The sequence below is a fragment of the Natrix helvetica genome, assembly GCF_964273705.1.
Source record: "Natrix helvetica genome assembly, chromosome: 1".
Classification (NCBI taxonomy): Eukaryota; Metazoa; Chordata; class Lepidosauria; order Squamata; family Natricidae; genus Natrix; species Natrix helvetica.
In genome coordinates, this window is record NC_138548.1 from 244,595,384 (window position 1) to 244,614,636 (window position 19,253).

Consider the following 19,253-nt stretch of genomic DNA (forward strand, 5'->3'; position numbering starts at 1 on the left):
CATGCAGGAAAATGAAAGACCAGCTCTTCCAGTTTCTGGCACTGCCACATGCACGAAGGCTATCTGATCGTCATGCACACATGCAGGCCAGAAACCCGAAAGAGGAATGGGCAATGCCGCTTGTGCCAGGCGACATGGCTCAGTGTGCCATGAGAAAGTCGACATCAACAACAAGCTCGGGACCTAAATATCATCAAGACTGCCTACATCCATTGGGTTTTGCCCATGCAAAAGAACTGGAAGAATGGACTCCCTTCCCATCCTTTATTTAGGGATCCCAGAGAACAGACTTCTTGGCAGCATCCCCACTTATCCCCACCTGTGTGCACTCTACAGAAGTGGGGATGCTCCTGAGCAGGCTGCTCTCTGGGATCTCTGCAGGTGACGTATTCTTAAATAAAGGATAAGAAAAGAGTCCAAATGACATCCTTTCCTCTTCCCCCAAATTAGACCAGATCCTTGCTTGTTAGCCCAATGTTAGTTTGCAGTGAAGAACTGTTGGGCAGAGAGAGGCCCTCTGCGACAAGATTTGTCCATGTAAGTTTATCCCTTTGGGGCAAAGTGTATTGCAATTGTCAGTTGTTGGTTTGCCTTGCCCTTCTTTGTGTCATTTTGATGTACCCTTATTAATCACCTTACTGGAGAGTGTCTTAGGGTCTGTTTTTGTGGATTAGACTGGCATATAAATCCAAGTGTAAGCAAGCAAACAAACAATTTAGGCTGGGCAAATAACAATTCCCTTCGCCTTAGTTCTCCAAAAGACAGAATCTATTACTAATATATCAGTGCTGCCTTTTATAAAATATTGCTACCAAGAATGTATTAGTGAGGAGAGACTTTTGGGAAATAAAATCCTAATTGTTGAACGAATGAATTTCATGAATATTGAATCCTGACTCCAAATTTAGAGAGATAAGGTAGGTTATTATGGGAAGAAAATACCATGCAGTCATTAGAGGGAAAAGATCTGCACAGGAAGTCATTGATTTATGACCATAATTAGGAATTTCTGTCGCTAAGTGATGTGATTATATCATGTGACAACATAACTGAGCAATGGCACTCTTGGCACACCTTGTTGCTCTCGTTAACTGACTTCTATTGATCATTAGCTGAGGACCCACCCCAAGCCAAGCCATTCTAGGCATGGCACTCTTCTAGCCCCAAGCCTTGATAGCATAAGGGACTGCCTCCAATTCAACTTCCCCGCATACTTATCTACCTCCTATCTCTGCTCTTTTGACTATTCTGCACCCTGTTTTATGGGGCAGCAAGCCATGCCATAGGGGCTGCTTGCCATGCTGCGGCTCAAAGGCTTCTTGGCGAGATATGGCTGAAAGACTGTAAGAAATCATTGAGCTGCAGCACAGTGGAAGCCTTTCATAGCATTAAACCATCAGGATTACCTGTAGATAAAATATAGAAAAAATAAAGCATCATGGAAATAGAGGCAAGGGTCCCAATTCCAGTTTTTAATCTTTGTTGCAGTCATGGTGCTTATTTTAAAGAGAGGATATTTGGAATGGTGGAAGATTTTGCAGATTGACATTTTTGATCAGAGAAAATACATTGTTAATATATATTGCTAACTGGAAACCCTTTATAGATTTTTTTACATGAAATAGAAGAAAATGAACATATCTTTTTGATGATCAGAAAAGAAGGTTATTAAAAATGAGTCATGCTTTAACCATAGAGCACGGAATAAATTTATACTTATAACTGCTGTAAATAAAGTTGAAAACCTCTTTCTTTCTTTCTTTCTTTCCTTTCTTCCTTCCTTCCTTCCCTTCCCTCCCCTTCCCTCCCCTTCCTTTCCTTCTTTCCTTCCTTCCCTTCCTCCCTGTACAGGCAGTTCAATTAACATCAAACTTACTTGGCTCATTGTATTGGTATGAGACTACTATTATATCTAGATGCCAACATTGGCTGGCAGAATGAGCATTTTACATTTGTGTAAAAAAACATAATGATGGCAGCATCTTTCTGTGTTTTATAATCCTACAAAGCTGGTCACTGATATGACACAATTAACAATCTACTTTAGCATGAAATGTAAGTGTGGATCATAGTACAAGCAACCAGCTGCTTATACAAGATGAACCAATCAAGATCGCACATTTCCATATTTTCTCATCTTTCTCATATTTTCTTAGACTTTTAAGTACTGTTGAGCTTCCATCTCTATTTCACCTTTGTTTACCTATGGCATTTGTTCCTCCTCAAAGTGATAGGAAATAAAAATAACTCCAGTACACAAATTGTCAGCCATTTCCAGCTAACTGTCATAAGTAAGTTATTTGGAAGCAGTTGTTCTTATAATTTGACTGTACAATTTAAAATGGAAGAGTGCTTCTGCTAATGGAGCAGGGAGTAGCTGCTCAGCCAAAAAGCTGAATCATCACAGCAGGAAGGAAGAGAGGTCCTTAGTTTTCCGTCCTGCTGAAAAGTAAATTGTTGAGACTACAAGAACAGGTTGGACTGTTATTATATGCAATCATGGAGTTAAGTGAGGTTAAAGATTTTAGGATTCTGAAGGTTAACAATGACAGTAAAATCAACATTTATACTTTGCTTACTAGTCCAACCATATTCCAGAAACAGCCTTGGATATTATTAATTCCCACTACCACCAAAAACCCTTAGGTCAAAATGGCGTATTCTCTTAGCACAGTACAATCATACTCCAGCATTTTAGCTTCTACACACTATTGGCTCTGTCCTTTCTTTCTTACAGTAGTCTCCATTTCTGCCTCCAAGAACAGGAGATCTGCAGTTTGTACTATTCTATTGCATGTGTGTGTGTGTGTGTGTGTGTGTGTGTGTGTGTGTGTGTGTAGGTAGAGTGTACACACATCCACCCCTATACCCACCACATTCACACACATGGTTCCAGGGTTCCTGTGATATCTTATTTGCATTTCTGCTTCAAAGCAAAACTTAAATTAAGTTCTGGCTGGATTTCCAAGATTTTAAAATGGCAGAACAATTTTGAAATTTGACAGGCTGAGCTCCTTAGGGTAGAGGATTGGTTTCCCCAACCTCCTTCCAACTTCCCAACCTGCCTCTTTCCCCATTTTTTCATCCCACTAGCTGGCAAGCTGTCCTCATATTAAGTTTTGGGATTGGGCTGTCAGATATATTATGGTGTTTTTTGTTTTTGTTTCATCCCCAAAACACAAGTGTGGCAATGCAAAGGCAGAGGGCAAGCCACTTTTGGTAATTTCTCAGCTAGTTGGAAGGGGTGGATGGGTTGCTGCCTGGCGTTGCTAACAAATATGGTAAAGGTTCTTGTGACCTGAGATCTGAGGGTCTGATGTGAAATGAAAGAAAATGTGTTGGTGCAAAAGTGTCAAGAGGTATTACGAGTGTTGCAAGTCTTTTTTTTTAAACACATCTTATTCCATTTAATCCCAATGGTGCATTTGTGTGATTAGATGCATTACATTTATTGTGGATTTTGAACTGAGTTGTGTATAATAATAATAAATAATAATAAATTGAATTTATTAGCCGCTCCCTTTCCAAGTAGGACTCGGGGCGGCGTACAATGGAGCATATAAAACATAGAAAATGTATAAAAAACAAATAGACATACATACATACCAAACACATATACACATACACGGACACGGACACGGAGGAGGTAACAAATTACATCATATAGACAGTTAAAATTAGCATTAAAATACCCCAATTGTAAGAACTCAATATGTAATTAAAAATTTAACGTTTAAAAACAATTTAAAAAACAGTTAGGAGGAATAAGAGAAAAATTACGGTTGAGCCAGGCCAGATAATTGAAAGAGGTGGGTCTTCAGCTGTACACGGAAGGAGCGGAGATCGGACGTAATCCTGATGTCACGGGGGAGGTCATTCCACAGGGCTGGGCCCATCACAGAGAAGGCTCTGCTCCTGGGTGTCGCCCCCCGACACTGTTTGGCAGACGGCACCCGGAGAAGTCCCTCTCTGTGTGAGCGAATCGGTCGTAGGGATGTGTGGGGCAGGATGCGATCCTGCATGTAACTAGGCCCTATGCCATGTATGATGGAAAGGTCAACATCTCTGAAAAACTGGCTTCTTCCAGTTTTCCGGTGAAGGATTCATTATCAGACTAATTCTGATAGTCTGAATTGAGAAGAGAAGAAGTGGAGGCTTGTTGTGGCCATTTTCTATATTCTAAAAGTGGAAATGCTTTTCACATATAGACAGCCATAAATTAAATGCAAGAGGATAAACATTTGCCAGTGTTAGTCATCATCAGACAAAAATAGATTGTTGCAATAGTGAATGTACTGTATGTATTTTGGAGTTTGCCTGGTTCTTGAAGTTATCTGTCCTTGGTTTTTTTTCCTTTCTTGCAGGCATTTCATTAACATGTTACCTGGTCTGATAATTTTTCTAAGAAGAAAAATAAGCTTAGAGAGCCCTAAACCCCCACAGAACTAAGTAGATTAACACATCTTTTGCCTTAAATTTCACTATCAACAAAAACTTCAAAAAAATTGGATGCATCCTTCTGTATGTAGGTCTCCATCATGACACAGCATTCAGACGTGTAAGTGCTAAAGCTACTAGACATCATGTGATTAAGAAGCAGAAAACTGGCTTTACTTGATGAGTGTATTGAGAGGAAACAGCATCCTGAATGGGTACAAAATAACCAAATGTACTGCTTCCTTGGCAAACATTTGTCTCAAGCACTACGTTTGGCACAACCAATGTTCGGTATCTTGACTGCTTCTATCTTAGCAGCAATTAAAACCAAAGGAATAAATTTTGTGATTCAGCAAAGGAGCCAATTATACAGGAACTGGCCTCCGCCCTGGTCACTGGAGCTGTGATAGCCATCTGGTGGGACGTTTAATCTGGATTCCTGTTCCAAGAAAGGGGGTGGATGCAGTAACCTAAAAGGTACTTTCCAACTTCCATAAGCTTACATAAGGAGACCTATAGAATTTTCCACTGAGATTTATCCATCAAGGAGATTTGAGATGTAAATCCAAGAAAGCTTATTACCTGAGTTTTTAATCTTCATTTAATTTTTCAGCATATTTATTCACTCATTTTTTTAAAAAAATAAGATTATTTAGATATCTGAAAACCTGAGCAGTTAATGGAAAGAAGGCTGTTAGTACCGAAAAGCTTTGGGACTCAAAGAAATTCCACAGAATGTTCAACTTTCAGGATTATTCTATACATAATGAAAGCCCTTTCATGGAAAGCAACTCTTGCAGCTACTGCAACTCATTCTTTCATTTAGTTTGCAATATATGAAACATATTGCATGTCCCCATCCCAGAGAAACCATGCTCCCTAGATGTTTCCCTGACCCCATAGGAATGCAGCTTATTTGATCTTCATGGATTTGGCTATGAATTGATGTCATCTGCAAATATTGTATGATGCAATTCTTGGAAAAAATGCCAAAATATATTTAAAAGGTCAGGTGTGTGTGTGTGTGTGTGTGTGTGTGTGTGTGTGTGTGTGTGTTCCAAGTAACACCCCAAACGGGAGAAGACTCTGAGGCTTGAAGTTCCTCATTTTAAATTTTCGGGGGTAGACTTTTTAGGCTGCTTTTTAACTTTTATCATTGTACGGCTTTATATTTAATCTGTTTTTAAGGGGTATTTAATATTTTCTATTGTGTATATGGTTTTTTAGCTGCTGTCTGTACACCGCCCCGAGTCCCTTCGGGGAGAGGGGGTGGTCTATAAATACAATAAAATTCAAAAAATTCAAAACTCAAAGTTCCATTTTATTAGAGACGTTGTATTGGCACATCTGGCAAAACCAGAATCTGATCGCTTCCAGGTTTTCCCTACCCAAGTGAAAGTCCAAGCCCCTGCCCAGCACCCACATGCCCATCACATGGCCCAATCAGGCCCCGTCCCAACTGGAGATGCCTCCCAGTCATACCCCTCCAGGTGTAGGGCAAGATGTCCTTGACTCTCTGAGAAAGGAATGTTATTATGACTATATATCTCCCATACTCCATATAATCCCCCCTCTCATTTTCCTACAGCATTGAATGTGGCAGGCTGGAAGGCCCAATGCAAAATATGGCTTCCAGACCTGACAGTGTGTGTGTGTGTGTGTGTGTGTGTGTGTGTGTGTGTGAGAGAGAGAGAGAGAGAGAGAGAGAGAGAGAGAGAGAGAGAGAGAGAGAGAGAGAGAGAGAGAGAGAATGACTGAATGAATTATATTTCCACGGACAGTATATACTTAAATAAGAACTAAGGAACTGAGGGTCTAATCCCCACTGCCATCCAAGTAAAGAAAGTGAAGATCTCTCCATCAACTTAGTGTGGTAGTGAATTCACTACCAATTTTAATTAACAGAGGTGCAATTCTAATTCCTTCTAACAATGATGCTAATATCCAACATTGACCAATACTCTTCAATCCTACCTTGGGCTGGTGGTAATGCTCCATGGCCATGGTGATGACATTGAGGCCAATCACACCTGTGATGAATAAATCCAGGTAATGGGTGGTGCACATTTGGTGAATCAGAAGTCGGAAGCGAGAATAATCAGAGTAGTAAGGTTTACACTGTGCTTCTGAAAAGGAAAAAAAATAAAGAAGCAGTTCAGAAAACAATCTCTTTTTCTCAAGGCCGGGTTCAGCCCTGGCTTTCAGATTTATTCAGGTAAGATTTTTCCCCCCACAGGAGTAAGGTAGGGCAAATGTGTTTACAGACTACTGTAATTAATGCACAGCAAGGCAGCACATTCATTTACCTGTCTGAGCAATTCCAATAACACATGCACAACAGCCAGCTTCTGTGACTAGCTATAAGGTGAGTGAAGAATAGATTCATTTTGGGTTTCAAAATAATTTTAGAAAAAGATTACAATTTCTTTTTAATTGCTGTAGAAGAAAAAAGAACTACCAGACTTGGAAGACTGTGACGTATCTATTATACATAATGGCAGCAGCTTGACATATACTAGCATGCAATATTGAAAACTGTAAAAATCTTAGGAAAACTCTTGGGATCAGAGTTTGGGGCAATTTGGAGACAAAGCCTTTTGACAATAGTAGAGGGCAGTAATCTTGCATGTAGACTTCATTCATGACATATTTTGGGTAGAAATGCTGTGATGGACTGCTTGCATATCTGTGACATTCGTCTTCTGTTCTACACTGTCCAGATAACATGGAACCTTGTGTATGTCAAACTTGTGCTTTACAGCATAGCCAAAAATTTAGTGCACTTAAGACAGTGAACAGATAAAAGGATACTGTGTGGGGTAGCATTTTGCAGTAAAATACCGAAACTTAAAAGGGATAAAGAGATACACATTTGTAAAATATCTGGGGGGGAAAACACCTCACAGAGCATTTCAAAGTACAAAGTGGAAACACCTTGTTCTTGATTTCAGGAAAACAGTTTATGAAAAAAAAATGTGTGTGGATGCTCAGAATTAAATGATCTCCTGTTTAAGTGTGATTGCTAAAATGCAGCCGTTCCGGTTAATCTCTTGGTGTTTGGCTGCATCAGGAATGACACTTTCTCTTTAGACCCTGAATGTTCCAGCAGATAAACTCATTATACATCTAATCTCTAATGAGGAAATGTCAAGTCTATAATTCGGGGCAATTTTCAAAGAGGCATTATAATGCAACATTAAATGAAAAGGACTGCTTTGAAGATGTCAGAGATAACATTATGCCTGCGATTAAACGATCAACTGGTTATGAATGTGACTGAGCCAAGGGAATTGAATGGTATGGTATTTAGCAACACTGAGCAAATATAAAAATTCATTTGCAGGGTGGGGGGGAAGTATGGCTCTTTTTGATGATAAAGAAAAGCTAAATTTAGGAGTTAGCAGTTTTGTATGTAGAGGCCATCTAGCTTGTCTCCTAGGTACTGAACTGTTGATGTTCTGATTCCATCTCAGGGACTGATGGGACCCAGTGATCTTTTTGCATGGTAGAAGCATGGTCTTGTTTCTGCCTGCAAGCCTCAAGTAAATCACAGCTCCACATATAAACACCCCTTCACATAAACAAACAATTTGTGTTATCTTTCCTCCTTATTTAATATGGAAGATGTGCATGATATTTGTGAAGTTGTCAGGAACCATCACATTCTGTCAGGAATGATAGCACAAATATTTTTTTCCCTGAGTAAAACAATTGTTTAGATATGTAAGGGGCCGAGTATAGGGTTATTTTTGCAGGCAGGGATGACAATGCATATCTCTTACTTGCTAAAGAGAAAAAAAATATTTTCTTGAGACTCTACTTTTTTGGAACTGACGAGAAGAAGAAAAGTGTTGTACTGTACTCTGTGAGTTTTCTTCAAGTAAGTGACCCTAAATATTTGCACCAGTTTTCCAAAATAAGACACAGCAGAGACAACTTGCTGCTAGTCTATATGCTGTCTGATCCTGAATGCAATGTTATAATATGAAAATCGAGACATATTAAGATAAATTTGAATGTTCAATACATTTCTAAAAAGAACAACAAAAATCTAGACATGTTGGTAGCTGGCTAAATCACAACTTTCATCAGAACTGTAACATTCTGCATAAATATCCATAAAAATGGAGATATCTCAACGGCATTATGCAAAACTCTGAAGAGGAAATTAACTAAAATGTCTGAATAAAATTAAGTTATGAACTGGGGCCTGGCTATGAACCAAGTTATAATTTCAAAGAGAAGCCCTATTCTAATTTGCTGATCTCTTATTGTTCAATGCTTATCCATAATTCACAGTCAGGCAGGAAAAAAATGTCACAATTTCTGTCTTTTCTTTAGGACAATTTATTTATGAATAATTGCACTGGCATCCAAGGGTTCAGCAATGACTGGCAGATTAATTCCAAACAATAACAAAAGAGGCTGTTAATATATAGCAGGGATTTATACTGAGATTGCAAATGTTACCTGCATAGCAACAAAGCATGTGGTAGCATAATCTTATAAGCAGGGTTGCTCATTTCCCATTCCTTATGCTGTGGGTCAAGACAGACATTGTATTTAAATAAAAGCACAGGGAGGTTATTCACCTGCAGTGAGAATTCAGCTTCACAGGTTACACACACACACACACACACACACACACACACACACACACACACACACAAAATGCTGAATCTCAGATCACTATCAGCCTTGTCTCTCCCATATGTCTCCTGAGGTGACAAATTTGCTTTGTATTCTTTTCTTTCTCTTTTTCACCCCAAAATGACATGTCTCTTTTAATCTGTTTTTCCATTCACTTTTTATGCATTTAAAAAGAAGGAAAATGTTTAGAAACACTTGCAAAACAGTTCTGAACAATGCAGAGGGACGTATATCAATGATAGCTTAGGCACTGGCAATTGAGACTGATCCTGCCAGCTTTGGGCTTTTCTTTTGATATCCAAGGGAGATTGGGGTATCAATTCTCCAGATTTGGGGGAAAATGTATTTTTAAATGATAAAAAACCCTCCTGCATATTCCAACAGTCTCCTTTTCCTCCAGCACTTTATTTAGTCTGTCTTCACCATGTATTTGTAACTAATATCCTACCCTGTGACTCAAGGGCATTCACTATTATTTCTTTTTTGAAAGGTACAATTAAAATTATTTTGATAAATTTGTAATGCTGTAGCTTATTAAGGCTTCTGCATCTGCCAATAATGTTATTAATATGCCATTTAGTCATCCCTGCTTCTAAATCTTGCTAACCATTAGCTTTGTCATATTTCGCATTCCAATCATGCATATTAGTAGAAATTACACCTTTTACCTTGCAAAGAACCACACATAGTAACACCATGCTTCTTGTGGGTTTTAAATTAACAGCTCCTGATTTTAGGTGGGCAGGGAACCTTACTTCCAAATACCAATATTAGTTCTTTTTAGGTGATATAAAGAAGCCAGATTTATGGTTATTTGTAAATATTGGTACTTAGACACCTTTTAGATACCTTAAATCCATGCCCCCCTTTTGAAACAGCATTGTTTATACCAGTACATATATATCTTGGGAAATACAGACACCTGTTCAAATGAAGAATCACACCAAATAATACAATACCACAAATACTGCTACAATACATTGGGATTAAGGATGACAGGATGCTGCAATTAGTCTGGAAGATTCTAGAAAAATTGAGATAGCATCCTGTCACTGAGAAACCGGTGGGATACGTGTGTGTTTATATGTGTGTGGGTAAAGGAGAGAAAAGGGAGGAAGGAAGATAAAATGATTGAGTAAGAACATGCATCAACTAGGAGATATCCGCCAAAAAGCCCACAGTAAACACCAGATATTGGCAAATGATCAAAACAGGTTTTAAATCAAGCTGCTATATTATGGCCCAAAGGAAAGGGAGTGGACATGCATTGATTTAAACTCATCCTGATTCCCTCAAAAAGTAGAATCAGAACAAAGTTGATTTTTCTATAAATAGCAAAGTATCTGCCCTGTAATCATTCACCTGCAGTTGGTTTTCAGATATCTATTCATCTTCCTAGCAGGTAATTTATCCGTTCAAATCATGTGGAGAACTATATGTCAATTCCCCCCTCTCTCTCAATGTTTATTATTTTTATTTAATGTTCACACCAGAGAGAAATTTTAAAATGTGATCGTATTATCAATGATATATGTCCATGCTACTACTACCTTAGCCTCCTTGTGACTGGAATATTTATGAATTAAACAAATTTATATGGCCATCCAACTCACACATAGCACCAGTGGGAAAGTATTCTTTTATTCATTATATAGCCTGCAGCCAGGAAAACTTACTCTTCTTCTTTTCTTCCCCACAAATGTTCTAGAATGATGCTGTGAAGTGATCTGGTGTGGCAGCTGTAACCAGCTGTCTAATAGCATTGGCATTTATGTATCATTTTGAATGGCACCTGAAGTGGCTGGTTGCTTAATGTTTCACAGGCAGGGAGTTGAATGCTCCCTCAAGCTTTCATAGAATGGAGGAGAGGTCACAGGGAAGCAATATCACTAAGCAGCTGGATTTACAAACTGTCCAGGGAATATTAAGTGGAAGGTGATGTGCATGGAAGGAATGTCGACATTTAAACAAGTAGATGTATTAGTCTTTTTAGTGAATGACATTTTTTAAAAAAAGCAAAGTGGAAAATGGTTAAATTATTCCCATTGAGATTTTTAGTTATAAGAGGTAGCATCTTCCAAAAAATGAAATATCCACTCCAACCAGCAATCAACACAGAGATTATGCAAATATAAGACATACTTTCCCACATGGTACAACTTGTAAAATGCAAAAGCAAAAATAGCCAACCTGCATTTTCATGTACAAATTACTCATTTGAGTATGGAAAGCTTGCACAAGGTGATGTAGCATTCCTTGTTCCCTTGCAACACACACACGTTTAGATGCTGTCTGTTCACAGTAATAAGCACTGCAGATTACGTATGATAACATTAATACTAGCAAAGAAAACACCAAGTACCACTTTGAAAATAATACATACAAAAGCCAAGAATTATGAGATTATTTCTGAGCCTGCCGTGAAGAATGGCCCTGTTTGAACCCAACACATTCAAAACATAATGAAATATATACCTAAACATAACAATGATTATTTAAACACACTGAAACTGCACATCTATGAGATGCTCTCCCAATATCTGTCCAAAAGGAGACCTCCCAGCCCATACAGAGAATATAGGTACACAAATACACTGAAATGGAATGTAGGAAATGACAACATTATGGAGATTTAGGATTCATTAAAACAAGCTGGGTCAATTTTAAGTAAGTCAAAATATATGGATAAACTTCTTCTTGATTATTCTTTTCATTGTTTTTTTTAAAAAAACCCACAAACCCAGGTGTTCTCTTAGAGTTGCATTTCAGATGAACCTGGCACATCAGGTACAGTGATATAGGACACCCTCTTTGAAGTGGCACTGTGCCCATTTAGCTGCCAGCACCATCAAGTAACTGACCAACTTGAAAAAGGTTCCCTGCTAATTGGTTCTAGGCTGCTCAGCTCATTTGTCAAATTCATGTCATAAATCTTGTCTTTCCAAAAGTGTAAATCCTGAGCATGTTTTCTTCTCATTTAGAGCCAGAGATGTCCAGCTAGGATAAAGAAGGCCTTGCCATATTTATTTTATTGTTATGTGTGTCTGAGCTGTTACTTGCTTTGCTGTTGTTTGTTTATTTGTTATTGTTTTAATTGTTTTAAATTGCTTATTAGATGTCGTAAGCCACCCAATTTCCTTTGGAGTAGGAGGCTGTAATACATCAAAATAATACATCAGTACTCAGGGCTGTCCTTCTTTGTCCAGATTACTTCATAAGACTAACGCTCACTATGTCAACTGGATTCTAAGATAAGGCATCAAAAAATGGACCAGGAAGATAAATTCTTTCCTATGTTCTGCTCAAGGCAGCAGAATGCTCAAGCTAGTAAATTTCAATAGCGCCACTGATTACTTCCCAATTTTCTTCTTTGATACTAAACTGTATTAATATCTATTTCTGCCACAACTTTTAATGTAACCAAAGCAGCCATTAAGGTCAACTCCACAGCAGAGCATGTGGTTGCTGGTTTCTGCACTTGTAAAATCCTCCTAAGAAATGTGGGGATTTGCTTTATTTTTAGGGGAGGGGGGATTGTATCTTTCCATCGGCACCAAATTCTGATTTGAGAATTTTTTTTAAAACAAAAATTACAAGAAATAGTTAGTAAATTTATATGGAGTGGGGGGGGAAATCTTAAATTTAAAAAAAATTACAAGATTCAAAAGATAGAGGCGTTCTTTCTCTTCTAAATTTTAAACTATATTACAGAGCAAGCTGTATTTTGTCATGATTAAGAGATGGGCTTTGGCTTTAAGAACCCATCCAGTTTAGGAGTTGGTGCCCAGGAAGATTTAACAGAACTTACTTTCCAAAGTGTAGTGATTGCAACCACTCCACTGTCACCCTCCTTCCATTGCTATCCAATGGGATCATTTTACATTCTCCTTGTCTGAATTCCTTCTCCAAATGTGTTGGGTAGGAGACAGCTGGGGCTAGAAGGCAGGGCAGGGCTCCAGTTGCTCCCTCCCTCCATTGCCAGATGGAATAAATTTGCCTCATAATAAGTATGGCCACTCCAGTTAGCATCCCTGTTTACACATCCAGACTGTAGTCCGACTACCCATTTTTATTTCAGTACATGGATTGGAACTGAGAAATTAGTCAGCAAACAGTCTATGGATCCTTTTTCTATATAAGATGTCATGTTATGAAATAAGAGTGTGTAGCTTTTTATTATAACTATGAAACACGTGGCTTTGGTAATACCATCCAGCTTCCGCAGAGTCTTTTCCCCCATGCCTTACACATATTTCATGTACAGATACGATCCTTGCAGCCTCAGAGATAATGGAGAGGGCTGATGGTTGCAAGGTAAATCAACTTTAACCCTAAGCTAATTTGAATATAAGATATACGAGGTATATAAGGTATATATATGAGCCGCGGTGGTGCAGTGGTTAGGGTGCAGTACTACAGGCTACTTCTGCTGATCACCAGCTGCCAGCAGTTTGGCAGATCGAATCTCACCAGGCTCAAGGTTGACTCAGCCTTCCATTCTTCCGAGGTGGGTAAAATGATGACCCAGATTGTTGGGGGCAATATGCTGGCTCTGAAAAACTGCTTAGAGAGGGCTATGAAGTGGTATATAAGCCTAAGTGCTAGTGTTATACCCAAGATATCTATAGGAAAAAGGCAATTAGGCATGATACAATTAGAAGTAGAGTGATAACATTAACCCCTTTCATGCTGGATTTATTCTATTGTTATGCCAGAAGAATTTAAGCAAATATAAACTGCCTTCTTCTAATGTAGAAGAACAGTGGGTTCAGAAACACAAAAAAGGAATCTCCAGTATTAGCCTGGTGACCACCTTTCTTATGAACAATGGGATTATCTTCTAGATTCTTTAGAAGGAATCATTTAAAGTTCCTTAAATTTTGGCAAGAGGGGGAGATGAGAACTGTATTTTTTTCTCTTTTTCTTTCTCTGCTTCTCTCCAAAGTTCAGCAGAAAAAAAAGGAACATGCAGAGAACCTGGAGGAAAATCATAGATACTGCAAGCTATAAATAATTATTTAGGAGAGGCAGAGCCTGTCAGATCCATAGTTTTTGTATAAAGGACCAAAGCTGTTTAAAGATAGAACATTACAAGGTTGAGTGGCGCATATAGAATAGCTCTAAAGTAGATGACCCAGGCATCCTCCAAAAATGGATTCTGAAAGCAGCAAAAGAGGATGATGTTTACAATGAGAAACAAAATTATCTGAAAACCAAGACAACATATAAATATCCCAAATTAATTGTGTCAGTGATAGGTGAAGCCTGCAGATGTTTACACCAAAACAAAGCATGCAGAGTAGAGAGTGAGCAAAGAAAGACCTTCCACTACACACAGTCTAGCGAGATGGCTCAAAGAACCCATGGCCAGCCGTTAAGTCACACAGCATGAAAAGTCACGTGAGACAAAGACGGCAAGGACATCCCAGTACCTGGCACTGCACTGGCTGAGCTGTCCATTATTACATCATCCAGCATTAGATCTAGAAGAACGAAAGGTCATTAGATCACCTGAAAGGACAGGAGGCAAACCCTTCATCCCACTTTCAGCATTCACCACTATTATGGCAAAGCAAACCAAGACCCCAATGGCTAAGGCCCTTCCTATGAGATGAGATATCTAATAGAGTTTAGAAGGAAGCATTGTGCAAATGCTGGAACACATTTCTTCCCCATGGAAACAGCAAGAGATATTTTTGGTTCAGTGACCCACCAGAGTTTATAAACTGAACAGATTATGGACTATCCTTTATATGGTGCCTCATTCAGTCTGTGCCAACTCTTCTGGAAGATGCCCACCTCAGGAGATCTATACTAGATGGTCAGGATGCATCCTTCTCTTTCTCCATTCCTGCCCCCACATCACTGCAACCTCATTACTGCTGATTCCTTGCTACTCAGATTAAAATCTTCAATATTGCTTTTGTGGGTGTGTATGAATTAATCATATTAATTCTGTTAGATATTAAGGATAAAAATAGGGCTTTAGAAATTATTTAGGGTAATGCAACTTGAAGATTTTTTTTCTTTTCTGAAGCAGATATTCCTTTTTTCTATCAGTTGGCAGAATGCAAATTTTTATCCAGTTCCTGAATCTACATCCAAATTACTGGAAAATTATACATCAGAATACATAATTTTTCCAAATTTTGTGAAGTACTTTACAAATCAAGAGAGAGAGAAAGCAAGAGAGATCTGTGCAAAAATTCATATATTAGGAAAAGGTGTGCACCTAAAACCATTATATTAAAGATCATTGTTTCCGAATATTTTGTACACTTAAGATATGTACAAAAATGCATGTGAAACTTTTACATATGCAAATTTTATGCACCATTCATTGCAAACAAATTCAGAAAAGAGACCAGATAAAGTTATGGATGGAAAAATGGGATTATGAACATAAACAAACATGATAATTTGTCTACTTTGAGTGATACTTGGGGATGGTATATCTTTTTAATTGGGTGTTCATATGAGGTGCTTTCATTCCAGTAATACAAGCCGTGGAAACACAGAATACCTTTATCTTTGCATGATTTCTGCATTATGAGCCTTGGAATTAATAATACGTGGCATAGGACAAAAATAATTTTCTCCACTGTGAGATAATGGTTAGCAACTACTGTTAGGGGAAAAAAACTTTCACAACCTAATAGAATTTTTTAGGAATCTGTAAATCAGAGAAGAAGAGATTTACATAAATAGGAGCAGCATTTCATTTGGTAGTGATAATATGGAAGTTCCCTACAGAGTTACTGGCTACATTCCCAAAAGACATTACATTAGGGTAAACCATGTGTGGCCAAGTTGTCTTCTGGCATCCCTCCGACCAAGACTACTGAAAACTTCCCATATAGAGGTGAGCAGCATGTGAAGAAGATGAGCAAGCTATAAAGTATAATAGGCAGGTGTGGGCTTCACAATTTTTAGCAAGGGGTTCTCTGCCCTGTTGCTGGGTGGGCATGCATGGTGGGCATGGCCTAGTCGGCCTCCTGCACCACGGTGGGTTGTGTGTGTCATTTTTGCCCACCCCAGGCTCCGAAAGCTTTCCTCAAGCCTCTGGGAGGGCGAAAATGGCCTCCCTAGGCTCTGGAGACCCTCTGGGAACAGGCTCATTTCCTGACTTTCTGGTAGACCCGCTTTTCACCCTCCCTGAGCCTCCATGCATGCCCTGTACTTACCTGCATCCAAAACGGGCCATGGGGGCACTCTTGGGAGGGATGGGGTGGGTGGGGCCAGCCAGGAGTAGGATTCGGGGGTTCTCTGAACTGCACAGAATCTTAACTAGAGGTTCTCCCAAACCCCTGCAACCCCCAAGCAGCCCACCCCTGATAATAGGTATGTCACGGACAATGTAAACTGAAATATCCCCATGTGACACATATGTGTCTAATGTGAGCTTTGCAAATTTGGAACCTTTGGCCCCTGTAAAAGGTTATGTGACCCTCGACTATTAAATGGCGGTCATTCTTAGAGTAAGCCATGATTTGGACAGTGTCTATTTTGCTGTTCATAAAAGGAGCCTATGACTTTATTAAGGAAGTAGAAAATCTTGTGCCTCACTGACTTTTGTATGAGGTTAAAACGTAAGGTATATTACCATTCTGTTTATTTTGCAAAGTGCCATTAGATTGTGAAAGTGTTTTTCTTAAAATGAATTATTCTTCGATGTGAAATTAATTTTCCCAAAAAAATTATTAATGGATAATGAAAAGCCATATTATTCAAAAAGCTTTCAATAAGGTTGTATTGGGGGGGGGGGGGAAGCAATTATATGTTCACATTTGTTATAGCTTTTTCTAATGAGACTCATTAGTGAGCATCATAATTGTTAGGTTTACAAATGGGGACTGTAGTTTTGTTACAGTTTATACTAAATTCCTTTTCTGATTAAATTGGACTATGTAATATTGATTCTCTTCACACATAATACTATGTGAACAATAAACCAAAATTTTGTAAAAACTATGATTTCTTAACTTATAATGATCTAGTTTGCATACAGCATAGCACTCATAATAGGTGGGCTAGCAAATCATGTTGAGGCAAAAGGTAACAAACCATGTTATAGCTAAGCATTATATATGAACCCACCATTATATTTATTACCTTTAAATATAGCTTTATTCTTCCAATTTAACTTATCAAAAGTATATTTACAATAATATGTAGTTAGATCATTTTATGTCCTGTATTAAGTCCATAAGTAGAATTACTGTTAAATAACACTGATAATATGAGACTGCAGATATTATTATAGTATTATAAAAATAAGAACTGTAAATAATTCTCTCAATAATGGAGCAATCATTCTTAAATCTGTAATTCATTTGTCTGCTTTCGCTCTAGTTGCATTTTTCTTTTTTTCTTTTTTTTAAACAGAATTTTATTGGTTTTTAAACATTTTTGGGAAAAGGTAAGAGGGTGCATAGAAAATTTTGGCAGCTTCCCCGCTAGTAGTAGAAATCCCTCCAAATCTCACAATTTTTACAATATTAAAAACAACGTGTAAAAGATAAACAAAAAACAGAATCTTATTCTACATTGTATCAAATCATGTGTTCAATCATCTTTTCCTTTGTCACTTTCTAGTATATCAACAATTACAAATATTTCAAATACATTTATTTTTGTGACCTGAGCCTTTTCGATATTGCTGCTTCCTGCCTGTCCCCAGGTGGGGCCATAGCCCCCCCTCCTTCATATCTTGTACCTTGCTACCCTTTTCACTACCTTCCCTATGTTCATCCTCTAGGAGAGAAAAGTGTTTTTTAATGAAGGCTCTAGTTGCATTTTTCAATGTGGGCAAACACCCTAGAAATAATTATTATGATTTATCTAGACTGCTTGTATTTTTGTCCTTAGACACTTCCATGTAATTCCTGAAACTTAGACCACTCATGCAACATCAGATGACTGGAAACATTACATTTTGTATATTTCTGACTTCTGAGGAACAAGAGCAAGGTTGGAGGCCTGAGCTTGGGCAGGCCAAAGCAATTTAACGGAAGGTTACACAATAAGCAATTAACAGGAAAATGGCTTTTCTGGCAGAAAAAACAAGGCAGGTAAGGCAAGGCAGTGTTTCTCAACCTGGACAACTTGAAGATATGTTGACTTCAACTCAAGAAGGCTACTAGAGCTAAAGCAGACAAATGCTGGCTGGGGTATTCTGGGAATTGTAGTCCACACATTTTTAAGTTGCCAAGATTGCACTGAGGTAAGGGAAGCTAAGGTAAGATACATTGTACAGTGGGGCAATATATCAAATTTTAAATAAAGATTCCCTGAGAAACTAAAGGCGGATTATAAGGGTGGAGGAAAAAGTAGGTCTTTAACAATGCAGAACAAAAATGGCATGCCAGATACAGCCTTTTTTATGCCAAAACCTGCCAGACGAACAATTCTGTGGAATATTTCAAAAGTATTCAGAACTTTCATTCCTCACAGGATTCCCCCCCCCCCCCCAAAGTTCAACAATTCTTAAAATGGCCCATTTTAAAAAAAAAATAGGAAAACCTTACATTTGGGAAAATAAAGTGATTGCTGGTAGAGCTGGATAACATGAGGAAGAAGTCTATGTTTTCTTTATGCAAAACATAATAATAATAAAAAATTCCAAAGATTTGATGTATATTATGCCCTGTACCACATTTATAGTGTAAATAGAATTTACGATGTGCAGAAATTATGAAAGCAGAAACCCACTTGTGGGTTGTTGTTTTTTTTACTGACATGATTAAGATAGTCTGCAACTAGCTTTTTCACTTTTGCATAATACATGCATTCTAAACCCAAATCCCACGGATTTTAGTAGAGGAAGTCAATGTATGGCTTTAATATTAAATAAATTGATAACCCTTAGGTATGTATATTTCTTGATACATAGGTCAACATACTTATGTCCTGTCAGTTGTGAAAAGATATCTGGAGCACCTCATAACATCATAGTGTATAACAGATCTCTCTTCTTTTAAGACACAAAGTTTCATAAAACTCAACATAAGGAACCAGAGTGCTGATATGACTTAGCTTTGAACGTTCAGTCTGGAATCGTTATATTTGAATAAAGAGAGTTAAAATTCAAGGTTTAGAAATGGCTTTATCATATGATAAAGAAGGATTAGATGCAATTAATTTGTTTATGGCCTTATTAATTAGTA

At 38.1% G+C, this 19,253-nt stretch overlaps 1 protein-coding gene across 3 annotated transcripts in view; it reads right to left on the minus strand.

Annotated features, from left to right (window-relative positions):
* Positions 1-19,253, minus strand: part of CACNA1G (calcium voltage-gated channel subunit alpha1 G) — a 466,079-nt gene that overhangs the window by 46,712 nt on the left and 400,114 nt on the right. For all 3 annotated transcript variants that reach the window (XM_081937178.1, XM_081937177.1, XM_081937176.1), the window contains exon 25: positions 6,412-6,563. In XM_081937178.1, coding sequence (XP_081793304.1) covers positions 6,412-6,563 — 152 coding nt within the window. The remainder of the gene's footprint in view (positions 1-6,411; positions 6,564-19,253) is intronic.